Here is a 23,895-nt window from a genome sequence, read left to right on the forward strand (position 1 = left end):
CTGAAGACAGTTTACTGTCAAAAGTCATACACCATGGCAAGACTGAGCACAGCAACAAGACACAAGGTAGTTATACTGCATCAGCAAGGTCTCTCCCAGGCAGAAATTTCAAGGCAGACAGGGGTTTCCAGATGTGCTGTCCAAGCTCTTTTGAAGAAGCACAAAGAAACGGGCAACGTTGAGGACCGTAGACGCAGTGGTTGGCCAAGGAAACTTACTGCAGCAGATGAAAGACACATCATGCTTACTTCCCTTCGCAATAGGAAGATGTCCAGCAGTGCCATCAGCTTAGAATTGGCAGAAAACAGTGGGACCATCTACTGTCCGGAGAAGTCTGGTCAGAAGTGGCCTTCATGGAAGACTTGCAGCCAAAAAGCCATACCTCTGACGTGGAAACAAGGCCAAGCGACTCAACTATGCACGAAAACACAGGAACTGGAGTGCAGAAAAATGGCAGCAGGTGCTCTGGACTGATGAGTCAAAATCTGAAATATTTGGCTGTAGCAGAAGGCAGTTTTTTCGCCGAAGGGCTGGAGGGAGGTACACAAATGAGTGTCTGCAGGCAACAGTGAAGCATGGTGGAGGTTCCTTGCAAGTTTGGGGCTGTATTTCTGCAAATGGAGTTGGGGATTTGGTCAGAATTAATGGTCTCCTCAATGCTGAGAAGTACAGGCAGATACTTATCCATCATGCAATACCATCAGGGAGGCATCTGATTGGCCCCAGATTTATTCTGCAGCATGACAACGACCCCAAACATACAGCGAAAGTCATTAAGAACTATCTTCAGCGTAAAGAAGAACAAGGAGTCCTGGAAGTGATGGTATGGCCCCCACAGAGCCCTGATCTCAACATCAAGTCTGTCTGGGATTACATGAAGAGAGAGAAGCAACTGAGGCTGCCTAAATCCACAGAAGAACTGTGGTTAGTTCTCCAAGATGTTTGGGCCAACCTACCTGCCGAGTTCCTTCAAAAACTGTGTGCAAGTGTACCTAGAAGAATTGATGCTGTTTTGAAGGCAAAGGGTGGTCACACCAAATATTGATTTGATGTAGATTTTTCTTCTGTTCACTCACTTTGCATTTTGTTAATTGATAAATATAAACTATTAACATGTCTATTTTTGAAAGCATTCTTACTTTACAGCATTTTTTCAAACCTGCCTAAAACTTTTGCACAGTACTGTATATATATATATATATATATATATATATATATATATATATATATATATATATATATATATATATATATATGTGTCAAATCTAACAAAAATCTAAACTACCACCAGGTCCTTCATGTAGATACAGTTATACAGCAATCAGTCTAACCTTTCATAGGCAACATATTTATTATATGGTGCACACATATACATATAATGTAATATATGTTTCATATAAAACATACATGTATGAAAGAAGAAACTTGAAAGGGGTGATACAAGGCAAAACATGGCATATCTTCGTTTTCGATTCATGCCACACATTTATTTTCTACATGGGGCCTGTCCCAATGCTGGCGTCATTGCGATTCTGTTCTATTTAATCCATTGAAAGCCTCCACCTTGGCTATGCCACCCTCCTGGTATTGTTGTGCCCTCAAGTCTTCTTGAGGCTGGTCTTGTGCTTCTGTTTGCGCAGGTGGGCCTCGATCTCGCGTCGGAAGACCAGCATGCCGAGCTGGCCATGAGAGGCCTCGTTCATTGCCTTGGACTGCATGCACATCTTGTACTGCTCGGCCGTCAGCTCGTCCACGCAGCGCTTCTCATGCCACAGGTGGAGGAGGCCTCGCACCGGCGTCCGCACCACCACCAGGTTACTGTGCAGGTACTTCCTGTAGAGGTGCACGTCCTCCCCTCCCCAGCCTTTGATGTCCACATCAAAACCACCTGTTCGAGACACAAACATTATTTAATTATTTGGAAAAGAGCCGTAACAAGAGTTGGAGACTTGGGGGGGGGGGGGACACGCAGAAAGTCCAGAGAGGTAGGTAATAGGAACAGTTTGTGAAGTAAGCGGTTTCAGCACGTTGGCGATCAAAGCGGATTTAAAGCGCATTGTGTTTAGGTTCTGTAATACAGAGACTCTACAGGTGGTGAGCTTGTCTCAATCTGTTTCTGTACAACAGAAGCTGTGTCTCCCTTTTAAAAGTCTGAAGACCGCAACCTGTCGGCAAACAATACAATTGTTTACATTCAACGTATTTGTGTTACCTGCTTGCCTGCCTGTCCGTTGTCTGCCCTGTCACAGGGGTTATCTTCAGAATATATCTTCAGAGTACATTATTCTGAATTTCATCACATTCAATTAAAAATAACTTTATGTTCTGTTTTGCTCGGTTAAGTTGTGTAAATGTGCAGAAAATTTGAGTTTTCTTTTTTAGTTCCAGAACTTTGTTTTTGAAGACATGTACCCAACATAATTAACTGAGCTTTACAAATACTCCCCGCAGTTCTAAGATACTTTAAAAGCAGAAATTCATTCAACATGCTGATTTAATTTTTTTTTTTTAAAGTTAACATTTAGTTTTCCTTCTGGAAAAAAATATGCAAATCTGGGGCAAGTATTTGGTGAATCTGGCCCAAGGAATGAAACAGAAAAATGTCTATTCATAATACACTGAATTTTGATGTAATAAGAAGACAAACAATTTGACTCATGCCTTCATCCGTATAAAGCAGTACAAATTATACTGGAATCAAAAAATTCAATTTGCAATGTGCTTTACGTACCATTAGATGGCAGTATATACAAGCAGACTTTGTTCACATTTGATACATTTCTACATGTATTGATAATAATAAACCATGGAGAAGGTTCATCATTTTTTTTTCTCGGTTTAAATTTAATTAAAACATGAAATAACAAATTAAATACAGGCCCCTGGATTGCTGCTCATTTCTTATGATGCAATCAAACATTCTCATACATTATATAAAGTATGATTTGAAACAAGAAATAATTAAATCTACAGATGCATGTTTGCAAAATATACTGTACATCAGATTCTCTAGAAGTGTATGGTTCTTTTTTTTACACATTAACATTCTTATAAAGGATAACTGTGGTATACTATGTAATTGTGTAATAAAGTGTAGTAAATCCAAGTAAAACCAAAGTGAAATCATGGTAAACTACATGCAAGCATAGTAAATCACAGATGCAGTAACTATGGCCACGCAAGGTAAAAGCAAAGTAGACTAAAACAAATCAATGTGCAAGTTGACAGGATAAACTTTTATAAGAGTGGACTATCTTCTGCCTGTAACAGATAATAAAATGCATAACTACAGTGTGTCTAAATAAACAATTAGGTCAGCTCACCATAACAAGATTAAGATTAAGATGACTTTTGAGAAACAGCATTTTTACATCACTGTTACATTTTTTTAGTAATTTGTGAGTTTTTTGTTTACATAGAATTTGGCATCTGTAATGTCATTTAAGTGTTTTTTTTGGGATGAAATCAAAAACTTACTACCTTCAGCATGTCATAAGCATGCACAGAAATTAACGTGTTCTCAGGTTACGTAACACATTTTCGGGTTACGTATGGTTTAATAGAGCTATTTCACCAGGAGCGCGACAGATTACAAAGCAGAGGAAAAATCGTTGGAAACACACACAATAAATACCAGATATGGATACATTTTATATTGAACCATGAGCATCAAAACAACAAAACCCACAGAATGATGATACAGAACTTCCTTCAACAAGTTCAACCATAACCAGAACAGCGAGGAGGTGGTGCTGTGAGTAAAAAACATAAAGCTGTTATTTACCCTGCGAAATTAATGAAATATGAAGACAGCTACTTGAATTTTGGTTTTATTTGTACTGGAAGTGGAGATATACCTCAACCGCAGTGTGTAATTTGTGTACAAGTACTGTCCAATGAATGTTTGAAACCCTCCAAATTACAGAGACATTTAATTACCAAGCATGAAATATATAAAAACAAGCAACATTCATTTTTTGAGCGAAAGGTTAAGGAACTGCCTGGTACTAAAGCGCAACGAAATCCACAACTACCGCAGATAAAAAGCTGTAGTGTCATTGTACATAGTGGCGCAGAAAATTGCTAAAGCAAATAAATTGCGTACGATTGCTGAGAAGCTGATAATGCTGTCTGCCATTGCTTGGCCTCAGAAGCAAAAAGGTTGAGAACCCCTGCTACCTGGTTCTCCAAAAATGTCCCACTGAGATAATGTAATTGAAGGCTTCTGCTGGGATTAGTGCATAACTTAGAGGTTACACTCTTGTACCTGTCTGAGATGTGTTTGTTTGTTCAGGAATTAAATGTATCATGCATTTAAAATGAGATTCATGAGATGCAACATCTTGTTTTTCAGCACTGACCTTGGAAGAACACACTGAGCCACTGCCAAACATGACAAGAATCAACGTTCTTATACCAATCACGGAATTAAAAACAAACACTTCCATTATTATCAAATGGAAAGGCAGATTAGTTGATCAAACAGCTTCTAGAAATGTATGTGACATGATTGAAGGAAAGTACAGCGTAACAAACTTTTTTTTTATTATCACCTATCCCCTGTGATATAACGGAGGCGTCTGTGTCTGTGCTGATGTTTTGGTACACTGTGCTGATTTGTACTGTTTTCCATACTTTCTTTGTTTTGCCTCATTTAACATTGTAGGCATTCATTCAAGTTTTAAATGTTTAGATTTGCCTGGAAAACTGTCTGACCGGGCTGTTGGGAATATCATCAGCATGCATGTGTTGTATTCTCCACCTACAACCTCTAGCAGTTTGCTTCCATTTCATTACCTCATGTACAGGTTTGTTATTTTTTATATTGCACAGCACCCAGTAACAAATGCAACAAAGCTTTTCCCTGTAGGCACAAGCTTACCTATATTGATGAAATCAGATCTATATTGACAAGTCATTCCAAATCCAAAATCTCTCCAGAATCCTGTGTCTTTTTTGATGACCTATGAAAAGAAGAAGAAAAAAAAATAGTTGAAAGTGATATCACCATTGCAGGAACACATTTCTTGGGGTAAAATGCAATATGCCACCTACTCATTCTGTATAGGTAGTAATAAAAAAAGTGTTTCCAGGAAGAGAGGCTGAGGCACTAGGCACTTGTACCCTGATACAATATACACAATCACATGAAAACAAGAACAGAAATATCTAGTCAACCATTCGGGAATGGACAGGAAGTAAACAATGTTTGTCAAATCCAATGTTAAGTTAGCTTATTTGTCTTCAAATCAAGGCTGATTGTAAAACAAATTCCCCATTCCACTGGGATTTGTCTGAAATCATTTGTAATAAGAAGTCAGTTTGATGTGGAACAGGTTTATGCTTTTATCAAAATTGTTTAATACTAAATTAGCAACAACATTTTCATAATACTACTATATAACATCATTTGTGGCTGTGAGGCTATATTTGAGGCTACATTTTTTCCCCAGTACTGCAAAGACCAGGGTCCTCTCTGGCAGTGTACGTAATTAACCCACTTACACTGAAAAACAAAAGAAAAAGAAAAGATTGACATTTACTATTAATATTCGAATGTGGACAACTGTCAATACCGGAAGGACCTCTTAAATTAAACCCTTGAGTTATTTACCTGAAGTTTTTTAACATCATTGGTGGTAAATGCTTTGTGTAATGTGTACTACAGCACCAATAGATGACAAGGACTGGTTCAGTAAAGGATAAACACTTACTAATTGCTGTTCTATTGGGGGTATTGCATCATGATGACCGTAGATTAAACCAGGATTGTACTGACTGAAAAGGACTGGATAGAAAACCCTTTTGCCTAAAAAAACAACAAAAACGGTAATAGTTTCTGTCAGCAAACATCAGAAGAATACAATTATGTAAAGATGAATGTGGGTATATAAAATAGTATAGGCACAGATAAAAGCCAGATCTGACTTTTCATACCTTGTTTTCTAGAATAATGATATGTACACCATTTTTTTTTGTTTACTCTTTTTTGAAAGGATAATTATAATTTCCTTTAAACATTTTGTTTTGACAAATGCTTCCATGGACATGGTGCATTCATTATACTGAGAAGTCATCAAAATCAGACTAATGCCAAGCCCAATACGGGTGGTTTTTCATACACATAAGTTTCGTCACCAAAAAGTCTGTGGCTTGCCAGCAGTCGAATATTGATGACTCGTCCAATGTTCACAAAATGGTCCTTCTGACTTTACACTGTTCCCAGCCACACCTGGTTGTGCGTTTAGTCTGCAGGCGTTGAGGAACTCTGAGGTGAAGTAGATATCCACGTCACAGAAGAAGAGGAGAACGTTGTTTCCTTTCCAGGCCCGGGCGCCCACGTCCAGTCCCTTCCCTCGCGAGAACTCTTCATTCAGCTGGATGAAGGTGTAGTTCTTGAAGTTCACCACCCTTAGTGGGGACAAAACACATCATCATTAAGAGACTTCATTCACACCAACCGTCCCTGATTAATATTGACAGCACAACGACTGCAGTCTGATTCACATCAACGTTCATGGCATTGCCATAGCTTTACTTTGTAACTCTTGTGTTTATTAAATAGAATGATTATGTATATAATACAGAGGAGACAGTAAATGTTGTGTTTATTAAAGAGAATGATTATGTATATAATACAGAGGAGACAGTAAATGTTGTGTTTATTAAAAAGAATGATTATGTATATAATACAGAGGGGATACATTTGAGTTGATACATTTGTATGTGTTTATTTCTACTGGAAATGATTCAATTAAATTATTTCAATTTTAGCGGAAGATATAGAAATCCTGTTGTAGTTTAATCTTGGACATATTTAATTAACAAGTGCAAAATGCATCTCAACAGCTGTCACCATTTATTAAAAAGGTGCACCTGGCTAATGCCTTAACAACTTGATGTATTTTCATGATGTTATTTTTGCCATATTTTAATGTTTGCTCCTTTACTTTTGGAGTAACATACAATAGAAAAAAAGAGAAAACATGTGAGAGAGCAAGACCAAGTGAGAGTGAGTGGTTACTGAATACTTACAATGGTTGATATTGAATAGGACAGATAGATAAAAACTTAAATCAGGATTTTCCCCAGGCCTTTTCCGACAGGCGCGCCGTCTGGCTGAAAAAAACCCGACCCGCCCCTCTTGCAGATGCTACTGTGCCTTTAACAATGAGGACTGATTGCGCTTCTAGCAGACTAGATCACTTGCGTGTTTTTGGGTGAAAAAAAAAATCTTGGAACCACATGACAGCTGTGTTATGTCCTGACACAACATTTAACCAATCAGAGAGTTGAAGGGGCGGGTTCTCTGTGTTAAAATGTGTTATTTTCAAAGCAAAAACAGTGACAATTAATGCAGGATTTTCAAAATAAGCCAGCGGCCTCAATCCACCGCCTAATACTGTATCTGCACCGGCTACTTTATTAAATAAAATATTTAAATTATTTTCAGGTATTATCATTTGGTCCATTTTTTGTCGTATTATTGTACTGTAAGGTTATATATAGTACATAATAGCTATACATATGCACCAAAAAAAAAAGTGTATACCTTTTGTTGTGATATTGTAAAAAATATGTACCCAGGTCCTTGTGAGAGATATTGGGGGTTCATGTATAGAGGCTGTACGCCTTTAAGAAGAAAGGCATGATGGGGTATCAGCTGAACACTTGTCAGCTGACATACAAATGCGTAAGTACAGAGGTGCTGGATTATTACACTCCGATTTCATGCAACAGTTATGATGGTGACGAAATGTGTGTGAGTACTGTTGTGAAAAAAAAGGTTAAAATGAACAGTTGCATTCAAAAAATGTAGAACAAAGAAAAACAAAAATGGATGTGCATTAACAAAATGCCCTGAAAACCTAACATAAAGAAAACCATTTAAATGAAGTAATAAGCTCAATAATTAAGCTAAAAAGGAAGTGAAGAGGTTATCATTTTTTTATTTTTTTTGTGAACTCCGATAAACCTACGATATCTTTCCCCAGTCAGACAACAAGACAACACATTATTCAAATTCTTTGTTGTATTATATATTTAAGGTAAGGCAAGTGTATTTTTCCGTTAAAAGTGCTCCCGGCTATAATGTTCTGCCACCCGGCTGTACAGAATTCCTGGGGAGAACCCTGTTAACGTATAGTCATTGAAGAAAGGTGACATTGAGAGACTGAGGTAATATATTATAGGTGGCTATTGAATAGGAGAAGGGAAAGAGAGACAGAGATGGATAGGAAGGAGAGTAATTCTTGTTTTTATTTTAGTTACTGTACTGTATCAACAGTATAGACATACCCTGAACCCCCTCAGCATCACTTCAGCTGAGGGTTTGCATTTTACGAACTATTTAGCATTATTATGATAACATCAGCTACACTTATTAATTAATCCCAAAAATAACCAAAAATAACTGGCATGTTTGAAAAATCAACAGTTTCAGAGACAATCTCGAGTACAATAGTCAATAGTCAACAAAACAAATGGAGGGAATCACAAAATGTTACTTGATGGAGTCATGGCTACGTGATTTGTGGGAAACTGACTGATGCACTGAAGTTTTTCTTTTTTTCTTCTGTTTAAAGCCTGGCACACTTATTTATCATGGTATGCAATCAAAGGTCTTCTAAAGCTGTAGTGACGAGGCTGTCAGAAGTAGCTTTCCAGTGACTGGGTGTTGCTAGCTATTTATTCCTGAAACACTAATGCCTTAAAAGAATGACTTCTCGTAGTTTATTTTTCAAAGTGGATGCTATTTACTCTCATTTCATTGAAGTGGAAAAACATATTTTTATTTTAGTTCAATTTACTGTAAGGTCTCTAAAGCACATGTTGTTTCATTCTCATTTTGTAACATTAGCAGGCACAAAACACGGGTTATTATTTATTATTATTATTTATTTCTTAGCTGACGCCCTTATCCAGGGCGACTTACAATTGTTACAAGATATCACATTATTTTTACATACAATTACCCATTTGTACAGTTGGGTTTTTACTGGAGCAATCTAGATAAAGTACCTTGCTCAAGGGTACCGCAGCAGTGTCACCACCGGGGATTGAACCCACGACCCTCTAGTCAAGAGTCCAGAGCCTACTCCACACTGCTGCCCTGGGTTAATTAACTGTTGTGTTGATCTAAAAAGTGTGGAAACTAAATATTTATACATTTATAAACCTGTAGTCATCGACCGTTACTGTATTTTTATTGTACATAGTAATGACAATAAATGGCTTAAGTGTGTGTGTGTTTAAGACAGTGTGGATCTTATTGACCATGGTAAGTCTGCAAACTTTTGTTAAATAGTACAGGTGTCTTAAATTTAATTAAACTTGTTGTAAAAATTGAATTACACAAATGCTTTCAGACTCCTACTGCTATCAGTCTTCTGCAGCTGGGTTAAAATCCTTTGTGCATACTGTAAAAAAGGAAATTGAATATCTGCTATGTCTGCTTCATGATTAATAAATCAATTAATCTGCCTTTCTTAAAATGTAACAAAGCAGTCCATTTAAATGTTCTTTTTAAGTAAAAAAAAACACATCAGTTTATTTTAAGTCGGAAATAAAGTATTTGTCTTAGTTTTCTCCACTAGCTTCATTAATAATGCAGTAAAAGGAAAAAAAAGAAAGCCTACGCACCCCGAAATATATATTTGGTGTTGGGTTTGTAATTATTGTAAATAGTTGTGTTTAAAATAGGGATTGTATATTGAATCCCTGCATTGTGTCTAGTTCACCTCAAACAGGCAGACAAGCCAGCCAAGTGAGAATGTGTAACATTTATTTACTAAAGGACGTTAATTTTAGTGCATGCATTAAAGTGATCATTTATTAGTGCGTATGGAAACCAGGCTTTAACCACTGATAGGCACTATTTTTCTGGCCTGAAAACTAGTGATGTGCAGTTCGAGACTTTTGATTCATTTGGTTCATTCAGTTTAGTGAATCAATTCAACAGATTTGTTCGTTTGATTCACTGATTCACTGACACGAAATAAATACATCTTGCTGAATTACTTGGTTATGAAAATGTGTTTGAACGGAAAAATCTGGCAGCAAGGGTCATGTAAGTTATGACTGTTCACTTGGTGGTCCGCACCATAAAAATGAGATATACACACGCACGCACGCACGCACGCACGCACACACATTGTAATGTACATGAAACTGTCTATATAAATTGTATGTAGGCCAATATACTCAAATAAACTGCTTTACACAAAACACATTACCCCCACTGCACGATTCCTAGTCATCAATAAGTATGCAGGCACGGTTTCAATCAATTAATCAACATATTACTGAATGTATTTTATAATAGAAAATATGCAGATATAACTAGAAGCAGCTTTCCCAGAATGCTGACAGAAAAAACTCAATATCACAAATGTAATATAATGGGGAAAACAGTTAAAAAAAAAAGATTTGCTAGTCCACCACGTTCGCAACAGGTGTTCCCCACTGGAGGCGGAGTCTCATCTGTATGTGGGGCGGCTCCTTCAGGACAAATCATTCCTTAACAGTCATTGCCCAGCCCCCACTCCGTGAATATGTAGGCTGTTATTGCTATTATTAATAAACCCTGCTTTAAATGTACAGGACTTTTTGTTAGCTATATTCGTCACAATGACCACCACCCTATATATTTACACTGTGATATACACAAGCCTCTCGAGCACTGTTGTCCAATACGTTAGCCACTAGCCACACACTAGACACCGTCGTCAGGCATGTGATCTCAATACATATATTTGCACGTCATATGCATGCGTACACTGACCTTTTTGTGCGTTTGTTGGTGAAATGGTTAGATGAAAAGCAGTGCATGCAAGTGTTTTTTTGATCGTTGTTTGTTCTTTATTTCCTTGGTTTCTGCTTATTGGTTATCTAGATTTGTACATACACGACTTGAGCAAGGCGAGTGATACAAAAACTCCCTACCATGTACTTCAATGTGAGTGTCGACACTGTTTAAAAGAGATAGTGTTGCAGGACATGTAGCATTTGCTTTGTTCTGCTGGCCTGGAGCAGTTATTCTGATTGGTTGAGCTGGTCACGATTAAAGTACTGCTCGCAACAGCTGGACACAAGCCTAGAAGCTACACGAACGTATGCTGTGTCTGATCAAATCATGCCAGAACTTTGGTGAAAGAGAAAGGCTGCAAAGCTTCACAATGAATGGTGATGGATGTTTGTTGAGATGATGTTTGTCAAGTAAATTTATATGTAAACATAATTGTGTTGTTGTTTGTTGATTTTACCTCTACCACAGACTTGTGTTAAAGAAAAACACGCTAAAAATGATGGTACTGCTAAAATCAAACTTCCATTAAAATCGGCTAAATATCTGCAGTCAGTGCAATATGTAAAATAATAACCTTCTCATTAGGTTTATGTTATGCAAGTATTGCTGAATTTGCAATACTTAAATGATTGCCGTTCTATACCAAAAATGCTATTACTATTGTGATTCATATTTAGGCAGTAGTATGATATAAATGTTGGTTACCACCACTGTTATTATTACTTAATAAGCAGGAGGTATTGTTTTTGTGACTCCCTTGTTTCAGCAGCACACTGGTAATTACAGCTATAGCAGGTGTAGAATGCTATTAAGAGAAAAGAAAAATGATATTAATTCACATACAGTAACACGTCAACACATAATTTGAAAATGTCTGATCTGCCACTTCTGGATGACATTGCTAAAGGGCCTCTTGGCAAAAGAGAGCATTTTGGGATCGGTGTGACGTATTCGCAGCAAGTTCAGAAGAACTCTTCACAAGATACCGTGTTCCAAAGGCAGTCCTAATGGAATTGTGTGACATGTTGTGTCCTCTGTACATTCAAACAGACCAGCAGATTGGAGTAAAAAGGGATTTTCATTCAATTGCTGGGTTCCCCAATACGATCAGTGCTATAGACTGTACTCATGTAGCAATTAAAGCACCAAGAGTGAATTAATTTAATTTTGTGAACAGGAAACAGTACCATTCAATGAATGTGCAGGTTATATCTGATGCCTGTCTCCATCTACTAAATGTTAAGCTTAATGGCTAGGCGGAACACATGATTAATTTATTATTCAAAACAGCAGTGTGGGCACTCACCTAGAAAACAGAGCAGTGACAAACAGTTACATTGACCATTTCTCTCTATATAGGGATGGTTTAAATGCAATTTTATACATGCAAACAACTTTTGTGACATTGACATTTATTAATACCTATTAATTAGAAATGTGAGTGCAAGTGCCTTACGAAAGATTGATAATTTGGGTTTAATTATGCATGCGACAATTCTTAAACGTAATCCGTACGAACAAATCAAGAAATTTATTCACGCATGAATGATAAATATAGGCTCAGGTTTGTGTTTTGAAGGTTTATCAATATATTATTTCAGGTCACATTGCTAAAAAAATAAATAAATAAATACAGAATAGCTTTTATACCATTGTCTTCTCCAGTGAATTGCTGTTGTAGAACCATAAAACTAGACAAAGGATCAAACATCTTTATAATTAAAACTTTAGCACTGGCCTCATCTCCATAGCAACACTGATAAATTCCGAGGTTTAGCAACACTGATAAATTCCAACGCCCATGCTCAACCAAGTTTGAAAAAAAAAAACAAAAAAAAAAACAGTCAAGGTTACAGGAAAATTATTTATCTTTGTTTTGAGTTTGTCTAGTCAGTCAAAAAAATGGAGAGCAGCTTTTAACAACTTGAACTGCCAGCTGCAACATCTAGAAAACACCCAATGATTCAATAAACTTGGAAGAAAACTCAAAAATATTGTTCAAGGACTTAAAAGAGCTCCATTAACTGGGCTCGTCATTGAAAAAATAGAAAGCAAATCATTAAAGAATGAATTAATGGACTGAATTGGCCAATCTGGAATCGATCCATTTTAGTGGAAGAATATCTGTTCTTAATAAACAAAGGCTGAAAGGGGCACCATCCCTCCGAGTTGCCTCACACTGTATTAGTGCTGCAATCTGAATGAAGTATTTTCTCCACTTGAACTAAAGAATACAGAAACTATACTTGGGGAATGTAATAAATGTATATTTGCAGAAAGGTTGGTGATGTGAAATGTGAAGAGGTGGATCATACTTTGCTTTATAACACAAGGGCTAGTTTTAATCTTTCATGAAAGTAAATGGCCAGCTAAACAGCTATATCAATTACAAAGCAATCTATGAAATTGAATAATAGGTGCTGGGTTTTTTTTAAGAATAAATGAATGGGTGTTATAGCTGTGAATTCTAATTTTAATAACACATAGATAAACAATTGATTGTGATTTTGTAATCTCCCATTCAGTAGAATTCACTGAATTTATATTAATGTATTTACTGACTCATATTTACTCAGACAGTTATACTGTTATATACTCATGTTGTCAATTTGCTGACTTGGAAGTGTTGATGTTATTGTTGAGACAGTTTACAGAGAAGTTAATGAAAGCTTGCCTTTACACAAAGCATCTACACTGAAGCTGAGATATTACCTGATTATTGTTGCATTGAGATTAATGTGTTGATTTATGCTATTTTGATATTAACCTTCTATTCTACTTTTGTACCGTATTTTATTTACAAACATTTGATAAAATGTATAAAAGATAAACCAGTGTTGTGTGTTTTATTGTGCAGTTGTTTCCTCGCCATCTTGAACTTGTTTGAGAGAAGTTTGTAACTACCACTTTCAAACACAAATGCTGCTACTGAGCCGTCTCAGAGACGTTTAAAAAATAATTTTACATACCCATTCACACACCACAAAATTGCGCAATCTCTGCCAGTATAATACCGTCATAACCCTTTCACACAGCCAAAGGGATCATGTGAGTACAACTTTCAAACCTGTCAGTCAACAGATTGTTTTCATGGCAACGGCAACAGAAACAAAACAAAGCAAATAAATATATAAATAAATAAATAAGTCATAATAACGTGGGCAAGCTACCTAAAAACAAAAAAAAGAGTGGTGCTGGAGAACTGTAGTGTACTGTAAACTTCCCTGTGCTCGCTTTGTCCTCTCTATTAATATATATATATAGATATATATATGTGGAGAATTTTAATAAAAATATTTAAGCGGGGATGCATTATTAATATTATTTTCATTCAGGCGTTTGATACCAACTGCAGTAAATTAAAAGTTGCAGGCTTGTCGACCATCAATAAAAAAAAAGTTCTACCTATTGCATATAATGTTAACAGTTACAAAAAAATTGCAGATGCATTGTTTTTATATATTGTAAGGGATTGTAAGGGAAAAACTTAAAAAACTGAAAAACTTACCATAAAAGATGGTAAATACAACATAAACAAACTGGTTGGTAAACACTTCTTTGTACAAAGACAATACATGGGGGGCATTAGGACCATGGTGGAAACTACTGGAGTCAGGGATGGCTCCAGTTCAATTATTCAATTTAATGTCTAGTCAATTGTTGTTAATGATGTAATTGATTTAAAAACTCACTGTTTGTGAGTGTTGGATGAGGGAGAATGTGAGGAGTTTGGTTGGTGACTGGGTGACTGGGTGACTTTTACGTGATTTACTGGTAAATGAACACTGAAACAGGTATTTGGATTTTGACTTTGGATTGTGATTTGGTTTTGACGACGAGGGAACAGACTTGTATTTAGATAATATCACGACCTGTTTAGGTAGGGCCTGAGAATGGGTTAGGCTTTTGTTTTGTTTTCATTTATTTTGTATATTATAAATAATAAACACATGCTATGGCAGGGGTGGGCAATCCTGGTCCTGGAGGGCCGGTGTCCCTCCTGGCTTTTGTTCCAACTGTGCTCTAAATTACTTAATTAGACCAATAATTGGTAATAATCAGTACAATTAAGTAATTTAGAGCACAGTTGGAACAAAAGCCAGGAGGGACACCGGCCCTCCAGGACCAGGATTGCCCACCCCTGTGCTATGGTGTTTCACTGCATCCTGGCTGTCAAGTCTTTGTTTAAAGGAGAAAAGATATATGACTGGAAGGCAATCCATCACTATATTATATATATATATATATATATATATATATATATATATATATATATATATATATATATATATATAACAGTCTGTTGCTTGATTTGAGTTTCCTCTGCATTCTTGAAGTCTCCCGATCACATTAACTGGATTTGTGTCGGGTCTGCCCACAAATTCTATTGCACAGTTCAAAGTGCTGCAGCTGTTTAGTAGCTGCCTGTGGCAGGGTGCCTGACCTCTGTGTATATATTATGATTTATTGTATAGATGATTGGTGGAAAGCCCATATGATTATTGAGTATTATGTATGATTTAAAATGCAGGACGAGCAAGGTTCTGTCAGCCATGTTAGTGTGTGGTTTTGTTTTTATAAATTACCTTGTGGGAATGCGTGACTGATCAGCTACTGAGTGTTTAATTTGCTGACAGTCACTCATCTTTAGTAAACCCGTGCACAATGTGACCGAGGGATAAGTTAATTGCTAGCCAGTTAGTCCCTCGGTCACAACTTTAAAAGAGCTGCAGTCTAGCTGCACGGAGGAGAGTGTTAGAGGCGGGATGTGAGTCTGAAACGAAACAATTGCTGCTATAGATTTCATTATACTTGTTACTGTTTCTTCCGTGTTTTGTTTGACTGTTTTGTTTTGGCCCTTGTGCCGTTTTGTTTCGAAGTCTGTTTTTTTTCATTTCATGGTTGCGCTCAGCATTTAAGTGCTCAGTTTCACCAAATCCAAGTCTCAGTGTGTTCCATCATTTCCTGGTTCTGATAATATACACAGAGGGCGGGCACACTGCCACTCCTAGAATTGTGAAGTTAACAATTGCTTAACTTCTACCGGTCTCCAATTACTACCTTGTTCTTGATCAGTCATTGTATTTGAAAAAAATTAAAGTGTGTAAAACAGATGATTAGAAATACCCAACAGGTCTGGTATACAGTCCCATGTGATGTTGACTTTCAACCCACGCCCACTATAGCGTTTCAGTGCCGGCACAGCATTTAACACAGGAGTTAAAACGGTTCAGTGTCTTCTCTGAACTACCTCGCGAGGTAGTTAAAATATGATGGCTCTGTGACGGTATAGGCAATTCACACAGACTAAAATGCCACATCAGTGTTGGTTCTGAGCAGCCATAATTCGTCTGTGTGAAAGGGGTATTAAGACGGCTAAATGAATTAAACCATTACACATGTTACTTAATTATCTTTAATTGGGTATCTAAACACCAATTCTCCCTACACTGTATAAATGATTTACATGTTTGAATGTCAGCAATTTAGGATATGTAATTAAAGGAGTAATTTAAAATGTACTAAATCACTTTCTTTCTGTGTTTTTAATTGTATCTGAGAAGTACTGAACAGTAATTAAGATATGTTGAGCCCACCTAGCGAGGGCAATTTTGCAAAGAGAACTGGCATCTTAATTGAGAACCCTGATTTCAATAAAACAATAAAAGAAAGTTCCCCCCTCCAAACCATGCTGGAACACAGACCTTGCTGTGGTCATAGCTACTTTTTTTTCCTGTGAAGTTATTATTTTAACAAAAAAATATTAGAAAAGGCTTGCTTTTCCTCAGCTTGCATTTCAAAGATATCTGGCAATATAACATTTAACACTGGTGAATCTAGAGCTTCCGTTTTGAAGACAGCAAGGGAAAAAACAGATCGGTTCCTTTATGGTACACTTCCTATGGAGAAGCACAAACCAATTACGCACTGCCATGTTGTAGCATTAACAATGAAGCCAAAGTCCTTATGTTATTCACTAGTTATGACCTTTTAAAATAATAATGTAGTTTGTTATTTCTCTCTCTTCCAGGCATGAGCTGTTCTTTCTATTCCAGCTGCTTCTAAAAGCACTGTGCTGCCAAAAGATGTTTTGGAAACTGAATTTAAGTGCAATTTTTGTGCCAGCTGTACATAACCACTAATTACTAATCCTTTGCAGAGCAATATTCTTCCAATTTTACACAGCAAAAAAAAAACATTTTACAATTGCAATTGCTTTCAAAGGTATTTAAACAGACCCTCCCTAAAGGAAATTAAACCTATGAATCTTATTCTATCATATTCTATTTCCATGTCTGTTGATTACAGATTGAAGCAAGAAAGCTTTAACTGAGAAACCTTGTGTGCCTACAGCTTAAACAACCTTGGGGAACAAACAGGACAGCCAACAGTCTGGTTTCTGAAGAAGTACAGTGTAGTGCACAGAATGTGGAAATAACAGTGGTTATTAGTCACACAGGAATCACTTTAAGTACCAATAATGTTTCAGGAGAGGGCCTGCTAGTTTGCTACAAGGTATAACAAAACCAGTACTTTGCAAAGGATCTATTTATGAATTGCCAGGTAGACACTCCTTTAATACAGCCCCAGCTTTCTGCAGATCAAAGAGAGTGAGAGTATTTTATGGTACTCCCAGCCTCCCACTCCACAAAACTTAAACTTATGAGTTACGAGGTGCCTGGAGTTCTGCACTGAAATTTACATGAAAGACTTCAGAATAATTCTCTACTTGAGCCCCCTTTCTCTCGAGGAGTAATTTATGACAGAATGTACTGTGTCTCTATTTACAGTTTAAAAGGGGGAACGTTGTTGGATTGCATGTAGTAAAATGGCCTTGGTGCTTAAGTGCTTGGTTGTGGTAGGAGGGAAATAGGTTTAGTCACAGTCCATAGGCCTCATGAAATAACGCTGCTGGGACTTTTGTTAAAGTTTTAATTTGTTTTATACTGCAATACTGCATATATTCTCCTTTCTAATATATTGTGACAGGGTAGCAGTGTGGTGACGTCAGGCCAGATGCAGGAAGAAAAACAAACAAAAATATTACGGTGTAAAAGGCACGGCGTGCGCCGTTTTTATTTTTAAACACAAAAATAAATAAAAAATTTTAACAAAAAAACACTGCTCCCAGAGCAAAATTAAACAGTTAAACAAAAACAAATCTTGAACACACAACAAAACTCCTCTCACTCTGTTCCTCCTCTCATACACCCACCCAAAGTGCAGAGAGCTGCAGGCTTATATGCAGGTGACCATCTCCTGCAACAATTAATCACTTCATTAATTCAGGAGATGGCCACTTTCTACACAAGGTTTTTAATTACTATTGGCAGAGGACAAGCTGCTGACCTCGCCTCTGCCAGAACACATTTAAATAAAAATAGCGAAACAAATGCACGGCTACGCCGTCATTTAATAATACATATAAAAAAATTATAATAATAAACAAATACAAAAAAATACAACTGCACAGGGGAGGAGGGGTACCCCGTTCTAATATAAATAAACAAATACATTTGTTTAAATAACAAAACAAAACAATACAATTTATGGCAAGATATTTACAGCTTGTAGTTCAATTATAGTAGTGAAGTATTAACAGTGTAATCCTAAAAGGGAAAAGCAACTCCACAGGAGGGTCTCTAAGTTGTTGCAGAGCTTTAAGATATATTGAGGGGTTACAGGACATGACCGCACATCTAACACCGCGTGACCCAGTACAGTGCAACCCCACCACTGCGTGACCCAGTACAGCGCAACCCCACCACCGCGTGACCCAATACAGCGCAACCCCACCACCGCGTGACCCAGTACAGTGCAACCCCACCACCGCGTGACCCAATACAGCGCAACCCCACCATCGCGGGACCCAGTACAGCGCAACCCCACCACCGCGTGACCCAGTACAGCGCAACCCCACCACCGCGTGACCCAGTACAGCGCAACCCCAATGCCGCGGGACCCAGTACAGCGCAACCCCACCACCGCGTGACCCAATACAGCGCAACCCCACCACCGCGTGACCCAGTACAGCGCAACCCCAATGCCGCGGGACCCAGTACAGCGCAACCCCACCACCGCGTGACCCAGTACAGCGCAACCCCACCATCGCGGGACCCAGTACAGCGCAACCCCAATGCCGCGGGACCCAATACAGCGCAACCCCACCACCGCGTGACCCAGTACAGTGCAACCCCACCACCGCGTGACCCAGTACAGCGCAACCCCACCATCGCGGGACCCAGTACAGCGCAACCCCACCACCGTGTGACCCAGTACAGCGCAACCCCACCACCGCGTGACCCAGTACAGCGCAACCCCACCATCGCGGGACCCAGTACAGCGCAACCCCACCACCGTGTGACCCAGTACAGCGCAACCCCACCACCGCGTGACCCAGTACAGCGCAACCCCACCATCGCGGGACCCAGTACAGCGCAACCCCACCACCGCGGGACCCAGTACAGTGCAACCCCACCACCGCGTGACCCAGTACAGCGCAACCCCACCATCGCGGGACCCAGTACAGCGCAACCCCACCACCGTGTGACCCAGTACAGCGCAACCCCAATGCCGCGGGACCCAGTACAGCGCAACCCCACCACCGCGTGACCCAGTATAGCGCAACCCCACCATCGCGGGACCCAGTACAGTGCAACCCCAATGCCGCGGGACCCAATACAGCGCAACCCCACCATCGCGGGACCCAGTACAGTGCAACCCCACCACCGTGTGACCCAGTACAGCGCAACCCCACCACCGCGTGACCCAGTACAGCGCAACCCCACCATCGCGGGACCCAGTACAGCGCAACCCCACCACCGTATGACCCAGTACAGCGCAACCCCACCACCGCGTGACCCAGTACAGCGCAACCCCACCATCGCGGGACCCAGTACAGCGCAACCCCACCACCGCGTGACCCAGTACAGTGCAACCCCACCACCGCGTGACCCAGTACAGCGCAACCCCACCATCGCGGGACCCAGTACAGCGCAACCCCACCACCGTGTGACCCAGTACAGCGCAACCCCACCATCGCGGGACCCAGTACAGCGCAACCCCACCACCGTGTGACCCAGTACAGCGCAACCCCACCATCGCGGGACCCAGTACAGCGCAACCCCACCACCGCGTGACCCAGTACAGCGCAACCCCACCATCGCGGGACCCAGTACAGCGCAACCCCACCATCGCGGGACCCAGTACAGCGCAACCCCACCACCGTGTGACCCAGTACAGCGCAACCCCACCACCGCGTGACCCAGTACAGCGCAACCCCACCATCGCGGGACCCAGTACAGCGCAACCCCACCACCGCGTGACCCAGTACAGTGCAACCCCACCACCGCGTGACCCAGTACAGCGCAACCCCACCATCGCGGGACCCAGTACAGCGCAACCCCACCACCGTGTGACCCAGTACAGCGCAACCCCACCATCGCGGGACCCAGTACAGCGCAACCCCACCACCGCGTGACCCAATACAGCGCAACCCCACCACCGCGTGACCCAGTACAGCGCAACCCCACCATCGCGGGACCCAGTACAGCGCAACCCCACCACCGTGTGACCCAGTACAGCGCAACCCCACCACCGCGTGACCCAGTACAGCGCAACCCCACCACCGCGTGACCCAATACAGCGCAACCCCACCACCGCGTGACCCAGTACAGCGCAACCCCACCACCGCGTGACCCAATACAGCGCAACCCCACCACCGCGTGACCCAGTACAGCGCAACCCCACCATCGCGGGACCCAGTACAGCGCAACCCCAATGCCGCGGGACCCAATACAGCGCAACCCCACCACCGCGTGACCCAGTACAGTGCAACCCCACCACCGCGTGACCCAGTACAGCGCAACCCCACCATCGCGGGACCCAGTACAGCGCAACCCCACCACCGTGTGACCCAGTACAGCGCAACCCCACCACCGCGTGACCCAGTACAGCGCAACCCCACCATCGCGGGACCCAGTACAGCGCAACCCCACCACCGTGTGACCCAGTACAGCGCAACCCCACCACCGCGTGACCCAGTACAGCGCAACCCCACCATCGCGGGACCCAGTACAGCGCAACCCCACCACCGCGGGACCCAGTACAGTGCAACCCCACCACCGCGTGACCCAGTACAGCGCAACCCCACCATCGCGGGACCCAGTACAGCGCAACCCCACCACCGTGTGACCCAGTACAGCGCAACCCCAATGCCGCGGGACCCAGTACAGCGCAACCCCACCACCGCGTGACCCAGTACAGCGCAACCCCACCATCGCGGGACCCAGTACAGTGCAACCCCAATGCCGCGGGACCCAATACAGCGCAACCCCACCATCGCGGGACCCAGTACAGTGCAACCCCACCACCGTGTGACCCAGTACAGCGCAACCCCACCACCGCGTGACCCAGTACAGCGCAACCCCACCATCGCGGGACCCAGTACAGCGCAACCCCACCACCGTATGACCCAGTACAGCGCAACCCCACCACCGCGTGACCCAGTACAGCGCAACCCCACCATCGCGGGACCCAGTACAGCGCAACCCCACCACCGCGTGACCCAGTACAGTGCAACCCCACCATCGCGGGACCCAGTACAGCGCAACCCCACCACCGTATGACCCAGTACAGCGCAACCCCACCACCGCGTGACCCAGTACAGCGCAACCCCACCATCGCGGGACCCAGTACAGCGCAACCCCACCACCGCGTGACCCAGTACAGTGCAACCCCACCACCGCGTGACCCAGTACAGCGCAACCCCACCATCGCGGGACCCAGTACAGCGCAACCCCACCACCGTGTGACCCAGTACAGCGCAACCCCACCATCGCGGGACCCAGTACAGCGCAACCCCACCACCGTGTGACCCAGTACAGCGCAACCCCACCATCGCGGGACCCAGTACAGCGCAACCCCACCACCGCGTGACCCAGTACAGTGCAACCCCACCACCGCGTGACCCAGTACAGCGCAACCCCACCATCGCGGGACCCAGTACAGCGCAACCCCACCACCGTGTGACCCAGTACAGCGCAACCCCACCATCGCGGGACCCAGTACAGCGCAACCCCACCACCGCGTGACCCAATACAGCGCAACCCCACCACCGCGTGACCCAGTACAGCGCAACCCCACCATCGCGGGACCCAGTACAGCGCAACCCCACCACCGTGTGACCCAGTACAGCGCAACCCCACCACCGCGTGACCCAGTACAGCGCAACCCCACCACCGCGTGACCCAATACAGCGCAACCCCACCACCGCGTGACCCAGTACAGCGCAACACTTTGTTTTGACTTTCTTTTTTTATTTTGGTACTGTATATCAAATAATAAAAAAAAAAGTGCTTTGAACATGAATTGCTTCTGAAGTGTCCCTTATCGGAACTCTGCATGGAAACAAACCATGCAGCTACTTCACAATAACTTAAGACCCTGAATGCATCTCGTGCAGGCAGCAAGTATAGCTACAAAGTTGTGTGCGGTGATGCGCTGTAACGGGGCTCACAGTGGTGGTCTGTCGCTGTAAAGGGGTCCCGCGGTGGCGGGATTGCGCTGTACTGGGTCACGCGGTGGTGGGGTTGCGCTGTACTGGGTCACGCGGTGGTGGGGCTGCTGTAATAGACGCGCTGTAGAATCCGGATACGATATTGATGTCCATCCAATTAGTGGCAGATCTCGATACTGACATGATTAAAATTAGGCTATTGAGTACCTGACAGAGTTTGGGCCAAAATAAATGTTACGCAGACTTATTTGACAATAGCACCAAATCAAGTACATTTTTAACACCTCCTTTTCTCTTCCAAACATGCAGTCTGAAGGCTTTGAGCCTACTACCCACACATGTCATTATCTGCCACTTCAGGACCCCCACTTCAGTCATTAACACTTAATCAAAGATTCTGTACAGAACCAAGATTCTTTATCTGCACAGTACTTTCATACACATATACCGCATTGATTCATTCTGAAAGCACGTCATAAATAGTTTAATGCATTGAGTGGATTAATAGACACAAAGCTACTTAATAATTTAAGTCTTTTTAAAATGTCAGTCTGTCAGTATTTTCCCTTTCAGTCTTGGTTATTAATTTAAAAAAAAAATCTGATATTGATCTTTCAGAACTTCAGTAATATCAAAGTTGCTTCATTTACTGAACATTCGCAAACCTGCACTCTATGTTGAGCCTGGATCCTTTAACCCTTTGCGGTCCTATGTCAGGTCCGACATTGCAATTATTCCTATCCAGTCCAATGTCATCAAATCAAAAAAATTCAAAAAACAGGTTTCTAGTCGTTTTTTCTCCGGAAAAAGCCGAGAAAACCATTCAATGGCCGAGTGGGAGCGACAGGAGCCGAGACAAGCCGAAAAAAAAAAAAGGGCGTATCTCGTGAATAGTCATACTTGCCCCTGGCATCAGATAGGGGCGGCCATAAGGAAACAAGCTGGCTGTTACTGAATCAGCACACAGAGAATATCACAGACATTTGCAGAGCTTTTTTGAGATGTTATACTAATAAAATAATGACTTGGATTGCATTATTGAGGAGTTTGGTGAAGAAACGAGTGATCAGGAGATGATTGATCGGTATGTACGACTTGAAGGCGATGGCGAACGAAAGGGTGGGGCGGGGCTGGAGATGCCTAGTGAGTGCTTTGTTGATATGCAGGGCCTCTTAAACCCGTTTGACTGTGGAAAAAAATACTTTCAAACAGCGCGTCTAAAATTAACTGCGCGTGTGAAAATAAACTGGACCTGACGCGCACTTAATAAATGGACTGCAAAGGGTTAATCGGAAAACCCTCTCCTCTTTTTGGTTTTCAACATGGATTGTAGGCTTTACTCTGGTATTTCTGTGATAAAAAATTATATGTTGTAAATAATGTTTGGTTTGCGTGTTGGTAGTGGTGGTTGGAAAGGATGGGGTTAATTCCTATCCCTGCCAAAATCATGTGAGAATGTGGCTGGAGCCTTTATTGAATAACTGATGCTTAATTAGACTCCAGCCACATGGGATATAAGGGGAGAAAATCCTTGTTTGAGAGTTGTTGGGAGTCGGTGAGTGAACACTGT

General features: G+C 41.6%; 1 protein-coding gene across 2 annotated transcripts in view; it reads right to left on the reverse strand.

Annotated features, from left to right (window-relative positions):
• Positions 1-1,258: 1,258 nt before the first annotated feature.
• Positions 1,259-23,895, reverse strand: part of LOC117408808 (chondroitin sulfate N-acetylgalactosaminyltransferase 1-like) — a 68,375-nt gene continuing 45,738 nt past the window's right edge. For both annotated transcript variants that reach the window (XM_058994695.1, XM_058994691.1), the window contains 4 exons: positions 6,233-6,411; positions 5,715-5,809; positions 4,883-4,964; positions 1,259-1,888 (listed from right to left, as the gene is read on the reverse strand). In XM_058994695.1, coding sequence (XP_058850678.1) covers positions 1,599-1,888; positions 4,883-4,964; positions 5,715-5,809; positions 6,233-6,411 — 646 coding nt within the window. In that variant the 3' untranslated portion in view covers positions 1,259-1,598. The remainder of the gene's footprint in view (positions 1,889-4,882; positions 4,965-5,714; positions 5,810-6,232; positions 6,412-23,895) is intronic.

This window comes from Acipenser ruthenus, chromosome 2 (genome assembly GCF_902713425.1).
Source record: "Acipenser ruthenus chromosome 2, fAciRut3.2 maternal haplotype, whole genome shotgun sequence".
Lineage (NCBI taxonomy): Eukaryota > Metazoa > Chordata > Actinopteri > Acipenseriformes > Acipenseridae > Acipenser > Acipenser ruthenus.